At 52.4% G+C, this 15,350-nt stretch overlaps 1 protein-coding gene across 6 annotated transcripts in view; it reads right to left on the minus strand.

Annotated features, from left to right (window-relative positions):
• The window catches only part of TNRC18 (trinucleotide repeat containing 18), an 88,733-nt gene that overhangs the window by 34,735 nt on the left and 38,648 nt on the right, over positions 1-15,350 (minus strand). For 4 of the 6 annotated variants that reach the window (XM_080941427.1, XM_080941425.1, XM_080941428.1 and 1 more), the window contains 10 exons: positions 14,524-14,620; positions 14,046-14,251; positions 13,687-13,833; positions 13,079-13,269; positions 11,794-12,223; positions 9,786-10,760; positions 5,220-5,395; positions 4,625-4,761; positions 4,347-4,475; positions 2,554-2,725 (listed from right to left, as the gene is read on the minus strand). In XM_080941427.1, the coding sequence (XP_080797553.1) occupies positions 2,554-2,725; positions 4,347-4,475; positions 4,625-4,761; positions 5,220-5,395; positions 9,786-10,760; positions 11,794-12,223; positions 13,079-13,269; positions 13,687-13,833; positions 14,046-14,251; positions 14,524-14,620 (2,660 nt within the window). The remainder of the gene's footprint in view (positions 1-2,553; positions 2,726-4,346; positions 4,476-4,624; positions 4,762-5,219; positions 5,396-9,785; positions 10,761-11,793; positions 12,224-13,078; positions 13,270-13,686; positions 13,834-14,045; positions 14,252-14,523; positions 14,621-15,350) is intronic. The other 2 variants (XM_080941429.1, XM_080941426.1) reach the window with 1 other exon arrangement.

A 15,350-nucleotide genomic window follows, 5' to 3' on the forward strand; every position in this document is an offset into this window, starting at 1 on the left:
GACTGGGCTTGTCTCTGATCTTCTAGACTTGTGGTCAACTGCTTAATTGGTCCTCAGTCCTTCCATCTAAAATGGGGCTACCTGTGTCTGAGCATCACAAGGCTAACATGAAGATAACCAAGGTAAGGTCCGTACAACACGTATTCAGGCCAGTGAGATGGCTCCGCAGGTTAAAGGTACCGGTCACCAAGCCTGATGACCCGAGTTCAATTCCCTAGGACATAAATACTGCAGAAAGCAGACTCTGACTTCTGAGTATACCTGACACACATGCCCACACATGTACACACGCACACACCCAGACCCACACACACAAACACATATACATGCCACTACACATGCCCATATACACCCATATCCACCCACACACACCCACACATTCCCATACACACCCACACACACCCACACATCCACTCACACATGCCCCATGCACACCCACATCCACACACCCATATAGGCCCACATCCACACCCACCCACACATATATAGTAATAAACAAAGTGGGGATTTGGATGGTGAAAAGATTAAGATCCTGTAATCTTTTTACAAAAGACCCCCAAGTTCAGTTCCCAACACACAGCCCCCAGTAACTCCAGCTCCAGGGATATGGCACTCCCTCGGATGCTGTGCCCATCTGCACTAATGTGCACACATACCCACATACAGATACACATAATTTCCAAATAGTGAAAGTAACTTTATAAAACACAGATACAATAAATCAAGCACTTATTAGAAATGCCTTGTCTGGGTTCTGGAGAGATAGCTGCATGGTCAAGAGCACTGGCTGGGGTTGGAGAGATGGCTCAGCGGTTTGATTCCCAGCAACCACTTGGTGGCTCACAACCATCTATGATTCTAGTTCCAGGAGATCTGACAACCTCTTCTGGTCTCCACCAGCAGTGAACGCATGTGGCACACAGACATACGTGCAAGTGAACACCCATAGATGTAAAACTATAAAGTTTTTAAAGATGCCTAGCCCAGTGAACACTTATTAAAAGCTGTTGCCGTGGTAACAATCCCGGCTGGCACCGCCTTCCCATCCTGGCTCTCCGCAGCCCTGTCTGAGGGCGCCTATAGAACTTTGAAGAAGCAGGCTACAGATGGGTTAGAGAAGGTAGCCGGATAAACCAGCGAGAGCCAGGACTGGAAACAGCCCAGCGTGGAACAGAACTACTTATCTCTCAGCCTCCCACAGCAGCTGCCGGAGGCTGCTGCTCAGTCTGAACCAGCCTGTCCAACTAAACGGGTCAGAGCTGCCAAGAAAGCGCCCGGAGTGTGCCGTGGGTGCCTGGACCGGGGAGAATGACTTGAGATTTCACAGATTAAATTTCTCCTTGCACGTTTATCACCAACGGTAGTCATTTGTTGAAATGAAATGTGCAGTTTCAAAGGCATTAGCGCTCCGCCATTTCTGTGCGGTAGCTCTGTATCTTTAATCAGGCAGCAAGTGCAGGAGGCAGGGGAGAGGCTGGGATGGCGCTGTTAAGATAATTAACAAAGGCGTCTCTTACCATCACTGGAAAGAAGAGATCCCAGTGTACAAAAACTAGCCATCTTTTCATGCCTTTATTTTACACTCTTGTTTATTTAGATTTTATTTTTCTGAGGGAGGCTCTCACTAGAAAGTCCTGGCTGAACTTGTTATGTAGACCAGGCTGGACCTGCACATATCACCATGACTTGATACCTTTTTTAGCTTAATTTAATTTTTTTTTTTTTTGCAGATGTGTGTGTGTGTGTGTGTGTTTGCAAGCACGTGCACAGGCAGGGGCCACACATGCATTGAATGAAGGCAGAGAAGAAACTGAGAGCAGGTACAGTCCCCCTCCCTCTCTCCATCTAATATACTGAAGCAGGGTTTCTCATTCAAGCTACAACATGACTCAGAGCTGGTGTTACATCTGGTCCCAAAAGCCATCCTCCTAAGATCAGGAATTCCTGCTCAACCACCACACCCACCAGTGATTTTAACTCTAGTTACTGTACTTGAACATCAAAAGCTTTACCCACTGAGCCCTCTCCACAGCCCCCAAACTGACATTTCCCCTCTGATGACAAAAATCAATCCAAAGATTCCATTCCCCATAAGCAGAACATTAGCATCCAGAAACCGGGTCTGTAAGTGCATGCATGGTCTCGAGGTTCTGTAGAAATGAGAAATTACCCCTGGAGAAGTCAGACTGAATCACAACAGCATCAAGCCCGTGTGAACAGCAAGGTGTTCATTAAACAATCACACTGCTAAACAGCGGAGTCACCACTATCTGGTTCTGCACGTGTGATCTAACCTCCTGCTTGCTGAAGCAGGAACACACAAACCAAGGTGGCTTTTAGCCCTACCTCCGCCTCCTGTTCCTTTGCCAGGTCCTTGATCTCCCTTGGGCCTTCCCTTTCTCTTGGCAGTGAGGAAGCCAACTCTGCTTCTTTACAGAAACAAGGATCAAGAGACCCCCATGGAGAAAGACCAGTTTCTCAGGTATGACTCTACAGTCCTCCAAGCTGAGACCTTTGTTCCAGTAAGTCTGCAAGACTGAGCTGTTTACTGACCTGACTCATAAAATCAGATGAGGATTCATGGTCGTCCCAGCTCTGGTTTCTGCTGCAGGTTTTCCCCATGCTGATAAGGGCCTCCTGCTCCTCCTCGGGCCCCTTGTGTCTCTTCCTTATCCCCGCTCCCACGTCATAGTCATCTGATGTCAGCAAGGACTTGCTGCTCAACCTGAAAGCCAAACACACCGTGGGGATCAGCACCTCAGCCAGGCCACCGGCAAAGGGGAGGGGCGGTGCACCCGTGTGGCCCTGAAGGGTTGGGCTCTCCACGTAGAAAGAAGAAACAGTGGTGGACCCCAAGACAATCAGTGTGGGGAGACAGATTAATGCTAGTGAATGGTGTACACAGAGAGAAGGGGGAAAGAAAAAAACCTGCAAGTCAGCATCTTCCATCAGCCTCTTTCTGATGGAAACACACACACACACACACACACACACACACACACACACACGTAAGGCATGTCTGTACCAAAATTGCACCAAGAGCAAAGGTGAGAAGATCCTAAGGAGATCTACCAGGCAGGAGAGGAGATTATACCGAGGGCCAGCGGAATAGGGGAGCCCCGCGCTCGGCACCCTTTCCTGGAGAGCAGGGACACAGATGCAAGTGTCTCTGTTTGTGAATCTGCCTCTTGATTCCCAAATGTTGGGGGTGACAGGTCTGGGCCTCCACACCTTGTGCATGGGGGTAGAACCCAGGGCTTGTGCGCACTAGGCAATTACTACACCCAGCATGCTCTATCCCCGGAGCACTTGTGATTGTGTTTGAGGGTTTTTTGTTGATGTTTTTTAATATGTGAGGAAACTGAGACTGGAGGCTCAGAAAAGCTAATGCTGGGCCCAAGGTCACAAGGCCCAAGGTCACAAGGCGGGGTGGAGCTGGGAATCTAACTAAGTTTATTAGAATGGTAACACTTCAGGTTACCGGGCCTGCATTGCTGGCAGCCACGGCTGCTTTATCTATTTCCCATCATCTCTTGTTTGCAGTCTCCGGTGCTGGTGCAGGACATATGTTCACCTCTTGTTCTGCCAGTCAGGAACATCCAAGGTTAACTATAAGGTGCAGCAGGATGGGGGCCATTTTCTCAAGACTGTAACCACTCTACTGACCTGCCTACGGTCACTCCAAGGCAACTTTGTTTCCAGCGCTGGAAACCAGCACCTATTACCCACCCAAGGCAACTTTGTTTCCAGTGCTGGAAACCAGCACCTACTACCCACCCACCCCTTTCCTTAAGCACCTAATCTGGGCTGCTTGCAGGTATGCAGGGAGGTTGAGCCCATCTAGACAGATGCCTAGCCCTGGAAAGACAGAGCCCTCATCCCAGCCAGCGATCAAAACAACCTCAGGAAGACCCCTCTGAAAAGGCTGCAGTGCCGCCCAAGAGGACCTTGTCCTCAGAGAGCAGCCATGGTCTACCTGTGGGATCCCAGGAGGACAGTGATGTATCCAGCCTGTCCTAGAAGGCTGGAGTTGAATTGGTACTTCCGGCAGGGAGGAGCCATGGAAAGAAACAGAAGTTTGTCCCCAATGGTAAGGAAGTGGGCGGGGCAGAAGGCGGGGCCAAGTGTTCCGGTTAGCGTTAAGCCACTGAGGGTCTTTCCATTCTCTCCGCTCACCCTCCTGAACTGGGCAGTACTCCAGGCTCTCTGGGAGCTAGCTGCCTTTCAGAGATCAGAAAGCCAGGCGCTACCAGGTCCCCTGGCACCCAGAGGTGGGCGCCATCAAGGGGGGCCCTGTTCCTCCCCTCCGAGCTGGATACCCCGACCCACCGAGGGGCCAGCCTTACTTTCCGCTACTGCTGTGGCTCTTCCCTCTCTTGCAGGGGGGCGACAGGGCGCTCGGGGTGTGGGTCCGTTTCCTCGGCCTGCCAGGGCCTCTGCGTGCCAGGCTTCTATGGGCATCCTCGTGCCTGTCCCTTAAAAAGAATTCACAGGCTCGGCTAGGAACCTGGGGTGGGTGGGAAGCGGAGTGGGGCACTTGGGTCCACGCACACACCTGACCGCTACTAAAGTTGACCTACCGACCAGCTATCCAGAATGGGGCGCAAACTGGGGAGACACTCACCCCGAATCCCGGCGTCTCTGGAGCTTGACCAGCTCCCGCTGTTTCTCTTTGTATCGTCGCTGGACCTCTGCCAGCCGCATCCGGAAGTCCAGCTCCAGAGCATCCATGTCCTCTAAGGAAGACTTCATAGCAAACATCTGCAAGGGGCCAGGAGGAGAGACAAATAAGGATGCCGCTGTCGGCTGATGTCCCCCCTCTCCTTTGCCTGAACCCCATTGCTGTCTCCTATTTTGGTTGGTTTGTTTTAGAGACAATGTCTCGTGTAGCCTAGGCTGGCCTCAAACTCGGTGTATAGCCACACTTCCTAAAAAGTAAACACTGCCCAGTCACGTGGTACCAACACTTGAGAGAACAAGTGTGTTATTCCTACACCGGGGACCACACAGGCAGCGGAGTAGCCCCAGGCCTCATTTCCAGTGTTTCCAGTGTGCTTTCATGCCGATCCACCATGCTGTCCCCAAGGGAAACTCCCTGACAGCACAAGAAGGATGTGAAAGCCAAGAGAGGGGAGACGGCCCACTGTGGGCCACATAGCCAAAAGGTGAGGACGGCTGGGTGACTGTCCCCGCCCGCCAGCCTCAAGACGAGGGCTCACCCGCTCCTCTTTCTTCTGCATCCAGCTATACTTTTTGTTGGAGTTCAGTTCACGTGGAAGCCGCAAGTTCTTGAGTGAGTCTGAGAAGGGGCTCTCCAGCACCTCCTTCAGCATGTGGCTGCTGGCCGCCAGCAGGCTTTCCAGAGAGGGTCTCACGACCAGGTTTGGCTCTGGACCTGGGGAAGGGAGAGAGCGCAGTGAGTCAGTGCTGGGACCTGGACCACGGGCAAGATGGCTGCACCCACTCAGCCAGCCATCAAGAGGCCAGACCAAACTCCCAGATACTACAGTTTAGCCCTGGCTCGGGCCCACACAGCCACACAGCACTGTGATCTACTGCACTGTATGGGAAAAACCAAACACTGGCCAAGCTTCCTTCCCAGGACAATGGATTAGCCCCATGCGGCTCCACTTGATTTCTCCTTAGTGAATGCGGTGTGTCCCACGTCAGAAGACAGGTCCAGGGAAGCAGGTGGCTCATACCTGTCATCCCAGCACTCAGCTGAATTAGGCAGGAGGGCTGGGCTCGGGCTACAGAGACCCTCTCTCCAAACAAATCCTGGGGGAAGGGCAGGGGGCGGTATAAATGGCTGGAGCCAGTATAAGGGAGCGTGCTGCTCTCCCAGAGGATCTGGAGTTAATTCCCATCACTCCATCAGGAATTGTATAGCCACGGAGAACTCCAGCTCCTGAGGGAGCCAATGCCTCTGCACCAGCACACACAATACACACACTTTAAATTGTGTATATGTGCATATGTGTGTACTGAGAGGTGGAAGCAGACAGATCTCTAGGGGTTCAAGATTAGTCTGGTCTATAAAGTGAGTTCCAGCACAGCCAGGGCTACATGGAAAAACCCTGTGAGGAAGAGGAGGAGGAAGAGTGGAGGGGAAAGAGAGAAATAAAAAGTAGGAACTCAATTACAGAAGCAGCTGGGTGAGAAAAAGGCTTACTGTGCTCGAAGGTAAAGCCCAGCACAGTAACACACAGTCAGGCAGAAGAAATTTCCCAGAAGCCCCTAGAACCAGCTACCCGGCACAGCCCGTGGCAAACAGGGTTTAATGGGCAAATAGACTGCAGAGGTTGTTTTCAGACCTCCACACAGGTGCCATGGCATGTGCACAAAACACTAACATACATGTGCATGCACACACATACACACGAAAAACATGTATTCCAAAAAGCACAAGTCAAGGAATCAGATGTAACGCCCCGTCACTGGGCCTTCTCTGGGGGAGGATGTGAGTTCAGGAATGTGCTCTCCTGCTCCAACATTCCTAACACTCAGCCTCCCCAGGAAATATTAAAACACAGTGTCTGGGCTGGGGATGTTGGCTCAGCCGATAACGTGATTACCCAGCAAGTACCAAGCCTGAGGTTCAGTCCCTGGCACCATATATAAAGGCATACTGGTCCACACCAGTAATCCCAGGACCCAGGAAGTGAAGGCAGGAGGATTAGGAGTTCAAGATCATCCTTTGCTACAAGGAGTTTGGGGCTGTCTGAGCTTCTATGAGAGCATTTGGCCTCTTGCTTCAGCCTCCTAAGTGCTAGGACTTGTACCACCATGCCTAACTATTTTACTTATTGTGTGTGTGTGTGTGTGTGTGTGTGTGTGTGTGCATGCACATGTCTCCATGTACATGTATGAAAGAGAAACAGAGAAAGAAAATGTGCCATATACACAACAGTGTATATGCAGAGGTCAAAGAACAACTTTCAGGAATTGGTTCTCCACGTCCATCTGGAGTTATAGAGACTCGAACTCAGATCTTCAGGCTTAGCGGCAAGCACCTTACTCACTTTGAGCATCTCACAGGTCCTCTGTGCATTTTCAAATTGGTATTTCTTTTACAATCTAAGAATTGACCAGTTTTTGGGTAACATCCAAGCATGCTTGAGAAAAAATGCAAGCTTCCGTGTCTGAAGGCCAAGAGGGTGAGCATCCTAGCACTTAATCATGAGGTTTCATAGCCCTGTTCCTAATGCTGCCTGGAGGACCTCTGTCCTGTGGCATTGAAGTCTCCCTGACTTTGTCCACTAGATGGCAACAGTGTCTTCCTGAACCAGCTATGACCAGAATTACTGCTGCCCACAGAGGCGACAAACACCTCCTCGCTCACTGAAAAAAAACCTGTGGCTTGGGTTTTATTTCAATCTTTATTTATAGAATTATCGACTTTTTGTTTTGTTTTGAGATACGTAACAGGCAAAGGTCAGGCATCTACAAACAGAAGAAAAATGACTAAATAGGTCTATAGCATGTTTATAATCCCAGCTCTCAGGAGGATGAGGCAGGGGAATTGTTCCAACTCCTAGGCTAGCCTGGGCTTTGTATGTCTTTTTAAAAAAAAGAATGAAAGAAAATGTCTAGTCAAAGGGGCTCAGTCACTGGCAAGGTGTTGGGCAAACATGTAAATCAGCTTGTGGATGTCTGCTGCCAGAGGTGACTGAGACAGGCCCAGCTGTTGCTCATGGCTGACCTCTGATTTGGGGGATTATCTCTAGCAGAATCAGGAGAGGTTCCTCAAAGAGCAACAGGGGTCCAGTGTAGAGGTGTATGAAGGCAACCCCTGCTCCCCAACAAAAGGATTTTCTGTGTGTGAGCATTCATATGTGAGTAGCCCCGCCCCCACAGAAAACACCTGGAGGTTCAGAGATACCAAGTCAGGTGTCAGTCTCCCTTATTTGAGAAAGGATTTCTTGTTCTTGTGTATACACCAGGTTCAAAGGCCACTCAACTCCTGCAACTCTCCTGTTTGCACCTCTAATTCTGTTGCAGCAACAAAGGAATCTCAGAGGCATGCTGGCACAGCCAGCTTCAGATGGGCTCCGGGGATTTGAACTAAGGTCCTCACACGTATGTGACAGTGCTTTCTTTACCTTTGGTATCAACTCCCCAGGCTTTTTGTATTACACAAAAGCATAAGCCCCCAGGTGGGCCCAGGATGAGGCAGCTCAGCTCTTACTGGGGCTACTGGGGAAGACACAGACTCAGCCCCGCTGAGCAGACCAATGGGCACGAGGGAATCACTGGAAGCCCCAGTGAGAAGAATGAGCAAAAATGAGGTCAACAGAGAAAAGTGGAACAGGAGACAAGAGGTGGAAAAAGGAAGAACTAACTGGAAATGCACAGGAGGAAAAACTCAAGATGACCTAAAGTCCCCAGATTGTACCTAACATTAGGTCATTATTGCTCAACTGTGGTTCTACGAGCAGATAAATTCTCTCTGCCTTTTTTTTTTTTTTTTTTTTTTTTTTTGTGGTGGGGGGCGGTTGCAGAGGGTGAGACAGGATCTAACACAGCCCAGCCTGGCCTCCAACTCAGTACTAGCTAAAGATGTTCTTAGGCTTGGATCTTACGTGCTCCATCTCTCTTTTTTTGTTTATTCATTTTATGTATACTCTCACTGGATCCCACTGTGGGCTGCTTGGAATTGCACTCAGGACCTCTGGAAGAGTGATTAGTGCTCTTAAACACTAAACCATCTTTTTAACCTGTGACTCTTATCTCTCAAGCACTGGAATTACACGCCTGGTTTATGCAGTGCTAAGAATGGAACACGCAGGGCTTCATGCATGCTGAGCAAGCATTCTACCATTAGAGCTACAATTCATTTATCTATGTGCATGTGTGCTTATGTCGTGTGTGTGTGTGTGTGTGTGCACGCATGTACATCAAGGCTTAGTGGGAGGTGCTTTACCCACTGTCACCCCTCTCGCTGTCCCCATCCCACCCACCACTCAAAACTCCTGCTTTCATAAAGACACGTCATATCAGGGGAGGCTTAAGTCAATCAAGTGGCACCTCTGGTTGTACACTTTCTCACGCCTTCCACTGCCATTTAACACTGGACACAGTTAGTGGCTAAAGTCAGCACTCCACCACCGAGCCACACCCCAGCCCCTCACTGGGGTATTCTAGGCAGATGCTCTACCACTGAGCCACACCCCAGCCCCTCACTGGGGATTCTAGGCAGGGGCTCTACCACTGAGCCACACCCCAGCCCCTCACTGGAGATTCTAGGCAGGGGCCCTACCTCTGAGCCATACCCCAGCCCTTCACTAGAAGATTCTAGGCAGGGGCTCCATCACTGAGCCAAGCCCCCAACCCTCTTTTTACTTTTTATGATGAGAACAGGGTCTCAATTAGTTGCCTAGGCTGCCCTGATATTCTCTAGTCCAACTGGTCTTAAACTCATAATCCTCCTGCCTCAGCCTCCCATGTAGCTGAGATGGTAGGCCTATGCCACCAAGCCTGGTTTTATAATTAAAAGCAAAAACAGAACAAAACAAAAAAATATGACTAAGACATATTCTGGGGGATCTTGGGCGTTTCTGAGAAAAATTTAAATCATAAATCTACTCTGAAGTCCTAGGTGGCCTGGATCAGGCTGGCCTAGAACCACAGAGAGAGAGATCTGGGCCTCCAGGTTCAGACACTGGGCTCTGGAACAGGCCAATCATAGCTGAGGGACACTGAGATTAAAGGTATGTACCCCCACCACTGGCTTCTATGAATGCTCTGAGAATAAGACTCTTGGAGGCCTTCGGCCTGAGGCTTACCTATAACCTCTTGGCCCCTCCGGTCCAGCTCCAGCTCAGCAATCTCACTCAGAAGGGTGATTCCCTGCAGGAAGGCTGTGTCCAGCTTCTCCCCAGCTGGGACTCCAGTGCCCAGGGAGGGCAGAGGCCTGGCCTGAGGCAGCTCGGCCGCAGCTGCCAGGGCATTCATGCCGGCCAGCGGGTCATCCAGGCCAGGCAGGAGTGACTCAGAGTGGATCTCTTCCAGATAGCAGGTACTGGGAGGAGCAGGCGCAGCCTCCTGGGCCTCCAGGTTGAGACACTGGCCCTCTGGGACAGGCAAATCACAGTCCGAGAGCTCAAGGCTGGGCTGAGGTTCAGTCAAAGACGGCTGGGGCAGACTGTCCTCAGGCCCTGCCTCTGCCATGGGCTCCTCCATTGGCACATCCAGGGGCACCTCCACTGGCTCTTCCTTAGCCTCCACCAGTGGCTCAGGTGCCGGCTGTGTCTGTAGCTCCAGGGCAGCCACGCGGGGCTCTGTCCTACTTGGTAGTTCTATCTGTGGTTCGGCAACCTGTGCAAAGTCTGACACTTCAGAGGGCTCCCGGCAGCCCGAACCTGCTGTGCTCAATGCCTGGGCCTCTAAAGGACTACCTCCACAGCCACCAGCAGGACTCACAGCTACCATGGTCTCTGGGACGGGCAGGGCCAACGGTGACTCAAGGGGAGGCAGCTCTGTGGGGCTCTCTTCGATATCCTCAACTTCAGCCTTCACCTCCCGATCAGCCAGCGGCTCCTCTTCTGGGCTGTTCCGAGGTGGCTCTGGGATCTTAGAGGGTGACAGGCAGATGGGCTTGTCTTCAGGTGACAATGCCAGGCGCTCAGGCCCATCGGCCGGGAGTGGCACATCCGGGGCGAGGCCATCCGCATCCGCGGCTGCTGTAGGCTGTAGCAGGAAGGGGTAGGGTCTCCCGTAGTGTGGTGGCAGGGCTTGGAATGGATATCTGGAAGGAATATCTGTTAAGAACAGAAAAAGTCAGTGAGGGAGGGCTCCCCAAGGCTCTGACCTACCCCCTATAACCTGAGCCAGAAAAGACATGACATAACCAGTGCCCCTGCCTCACCTCCACTGCCCTCTGAAATAACCCAGGACCCTTCTACATGTCTGAGCCTTGGAGAGCAAAGTCAGCAGCCACCATCTTATCCTCACAAAGATGAATCAAGATTGAACCAGAAACAAATGCCTAAACAAGGTCTAGGAAGATCTGTCCTTCAGCCCAGGCTGAATCTCATGCCAGTAAGGCAGGTGTTTAAAACTCTCATAGTAGCTAGGCATGGTAGCACCTGCCTTTAATCCCGGCACTTGAGAGGCAGATCTCTGTGAGTTCAAGGCCAGCCCAGGCTACATAGGGAGACACAGTCTCAAAGCACAACAGAGCAAAATCCTTCACAGTAATAGTTTTACCCTACGTGGCAGGCTGACTGGAAAGACAGCTTCAGGCCTGACAGACCTGGGCAGTGCCCAACAGGAGCCTAACAAAGCACTCCTGAGGGGGGGCACTCCCTGTGCAAACTAACACAGCACCGAGACGCCATTCTGAATGAGAATCCAAACCCTCCCAAACACAACCTTATAATTATTTCCCCCAGAAACAAGGACACATACCTCAGCCCCAAAAGCCACCTGCGGCCAGTCCTGAGGACTACTGGGCTCTGGGACAGCATGTGTGTGGGTCAAGGAAGAGCCCAGATGGGAGCCACTGACAGTTCCAGAGTGACTACAGGTTTGGATGTTTGCTACACTCTGAGCATCCCCCTGCAGGGACGCTATCAGGCTTATGTCCCTTGCAGTCCACTTACAAGGGACCAGGAAGGGATCTCAGCTACATTCATTTGAAAGTTGGGCTCTACAGAGTACTAAGCAAGAGTGAGGGAGTGAATGAATGAATGAGTATATGTACAGACAAGCTGAGCCAGTAAACCATGCCACCAATGAACACTCAGGAATTCAGTGTCCCACAGCAAGACAGCCCCTGTTCTACACTCTCACCTGTGAACAGGGCCTGGAATGGGCTGGGTGCCTCTTTCTCCAACTCCAGATCTTTCTTCTCCACCACATTCTCGGGAGCCTCTTCCTTGCGGGTGAGTCCAGGGGTAGGAGGTGGGGAGGCAGGCGGTGGGCTGCTGGGGTGCGAGCTAGGTGTGGCGGGATAGGTATAGGCTGGAGGCTTAGACACATCCTCCACCTTCTGGATGACCTTGGCCTTCAGGGAGGTCACGGGAGAGGCTCGGGGAGATGGGGGTGGGCTCATGGCCTTGCCGTGGGTGCCTGTCGGGCCGGTAGCCAGGCCGGCAGACTTGCGAGGCAGTAGCCCAGGGCCTGTAGCACTCAGGCAGGCTTTGCCCGTGGTCTCCAGGCTCCTCTTACTTATCTTCTCCTCCATCTCTGTCCGATGCTCTTGTGCTTTCAAACGCTCTTGCTGAGGAGCGGGAGAAGGGGTAGGGTCGGCATGACAGGAACCACCGCCTTCCCCGTCCCCAGAGTGCTCCACTCCAGAAAATACCAGGCAAATCCGAGGTCCAGGCCACCCAGCCCTCCCCGCCCCAAGGCAATCAATCCTCCACAGGCATTCTACCATGGTGCACATGTAATAAACGTGGCATTCTACAGAACCCAGAGAGCCGGCTGGGGGCAGGGCACAGAGCCCTGGGTGTCACCAGGAGGGACCATGGCACCAGGCAAGCAGAGATTTTCATCAATCAGGACTCTGGCCCAGCGGGGGCCCTCACAGTTGAAGCAAGAGCCATCAACAGTAACGGGAGAGCCCAGCCCCTGGCCCCATGCTCTGTGCTCACACAGAGTGCTTAGTACCTGCTCAGTACTAAGTCGCATTATCCAAGCACCTCAGTGGGGAACAGAAACTCACTGAGGCATCTGACAGCAAAATGAGAAACCCAGGTCTACAGCAACCAGTACTTAACGGCAGCTGGTACCCAAAACCCAGGGCAAGTCTACATACTTGCTGCTCTCATGCCCCTCCCTCCCATACCTAAGAACTAAGTAACCACAGCTAGTACCCCTACTTCCCGGAAGCAGAAACTTCTAGACCAAAGACGCAACTGTCCAAAGACAGAAGGGCCCTCCGAGAGCCCCTGGGTGTTCCCAGTACAAACATCCCCAATCCACAGATCACTTGTTGTCTTTGTATTTTTTTCACTGCTCACTGGGGTCCATCCATGACACCTAGGGTCTCTATTCAGATGCTTTCTCCTACAGGGAGCCCTCCCTGACTGCCACTATTTCAGGTTGTACGGCTTATGGGGCCAGAACTCACCACCAGCTGTGCACTCCGCTGTAGTTCCAGGGCCTGGGCTGCCTGCTGTTGCAGGTAGAGCAGCTCTTGCTGCCTCAGAAAGTGCTGCTGAGAGAAGAGCTGCAGCTGCTGGGCATGGTGCAGGGGGCTGCGGCCCGGCGGGTACAGGGCTGGCCAGAGTGGGGGCACTGCCGCGCGCTCCATCAGCTCGGCTGTGGAGACAGACAACAGGGGCTACACCCACAGTCCCAGCCTGTGCGGCTCCCACCCGTGTCCAGAGGGAACGCTGAGGTCCAGTGCAGATATGACAGGCTTCCCCAGTCTGTGCCTGAACCCCATATAGAATGTCCTCAAAGGTCACAGGTGGAGCATGCCAACCTGCAGGGTGGTACCAAAGCCACCATGGGAACTACACTCTGTGCTCTACAGGGTGGGCCCCAGACGAGACAAGGACACCCAGTCTCCACAGGTGACCCCAACTGAATTCTCATGGAATTCCCAAGATCTGCTCTCTGGACAAAACTGAGATTCAGGCTTCCCTGGACCCCCTTGTCCCTACCCCATCTACAGAGCGGTTCCACCCCCACAGGTGGCCAGGAAAGCCCCTGGCTGTGACAGGGGTCACTTACCAAAATGAGGCAGGTGATCACTAGGGATAACCACCAGCTGGCCAGACTGGGGGTCCCTGACGAACTGGTAAGCTGATGGTAAGGAGCCCCCTAAGCCAGGTGGAAATGCGGGGGCCATGCCCTGGTGCAGAGAGGGGGGCCCCAGGCCTAGGGGGAGAAAGCCAAGTTTACACCAATGTCAGGTTCCGAGCCCACCGACAGCACCATAGTCCCTTATAGCCACTGGAAATCCCCAAAGGAACCTTAAGAGTTCAGGCAGACTGGGGACAGGTGTGTCTCCCACCTTACTGGGAACCAGAGAAAGACTAACTCGGCCCCAGCCTTCTCTCAAGGAAAGAACCCCACAAAGCTGCACTCACCGTAAGGATGTCCAGCAAGCCACATGGACGTGCTACCTGAGCGAGGCAGCCAGGGGTGTGTGGCCAAGGGAGCCGCGGGATCAGCAGACCAGCGTCCAGAGCCTGCCAGCGGCGGGCCACCAGTCACCATGAGGTTGGGGTTCAGACCATTAGGAGCACAGCTGGTGGGGTGTAGACGGGCCAAATCAGCCAGCTCCTTACTTTCTCTGCAAAGGGAAACAGAGTAATGGGAACAGCTGGCAACCCAGGAATGGGGATGGGGCGAAAGAAAGCCACAGCCCAGAGAGCTGACAAGCACTTAGACTGAGCCTGGGCACAGTTCAGACTCTGCACCCTCGGCTGGAGGGGCCTTGAGTCACATGGACAGACAAGCCTAAGGTGATTGGTTCTCAAGAACCCTGGTGGAGCTCAGAGGTCACTTCAACACCCCGACTCCAGAAGCCCCCAGTCCACACGCTCAGGGCCCCCAAGCCCTCACCGGAGCAACTTCTCCTGGTCCCGGTCCAGCCGTGTCCCTAGTAGCCGATCCTCCCGGTGCCTGGCTCGATCACAGTCATCCTCGGTCCGGCCATGCCCTGGGGTCCAAAGGTGGCAGTGAATCCCCAGCCAGCAGCTGTCCAGACTCCATTACACTTCTCACAACCCTCCCGTCATATACCCTACAGAACATTCCAGCAACCCCAGCAACACAGTCCCTCAGGACCCCTGAACCCCACTGAGGGGTCCTTAGCCCAGAAACTTCACATTCATCCCTCCCGCCCCAGGAGCCTGTCTGTCACTCATCAGTGTGAAAAAAAGAAAATCACACAAACTGAAACACAATTAAAAAGACAATCTATCAAACAGGCATGGTGGTGCACACCTTTAACCCCAGCAAAATTAGGGGGGCATGGGGCAGAGAGGAGGCTCGGTGGATAAAGGCACTTCCTACCAAGCCTCAAGACTGAGATTCAAATTTAATCCCCTGAACGCACAGGGAGAGACCTGGACTCCTGCAAGTCCTCTGACCTCCACGTGTGCACAGTCCCATGCTTATACACGAACACACAGAACTAAGGTCATCTTCATTTCACAAGTGTTCTGCCTGTGTGTGTATACATGCCACACTCACGTCTGTAGGATGTGCTGGAGTTCAGAGGAGGATGTTGGGTCCTACTCCACAACAAGCCCTATAGGCCACCGAGCCATCTCTGCGGCCCAAAGAAATGTACTTAAAAATTAAAAATGACGGGAAGATTCAGCAAGTAAAGGTGCTTGCTGCCAACCCTGATGACCTGAGTCCAATTCCCGGAAACTCCCACAGTG

This window comes from Micromys minutus (genome assembly GCF_963924665.1).
Source record: "Micromys minutus genome assembly, chromosome: 29".
NCBI classification, from domain to species: domain Eukaryota; kingdom Metazoa; phylum Chordata; class Mammalia; order Rodentia; family Muridae; genus Micromys; species Micromys minutus.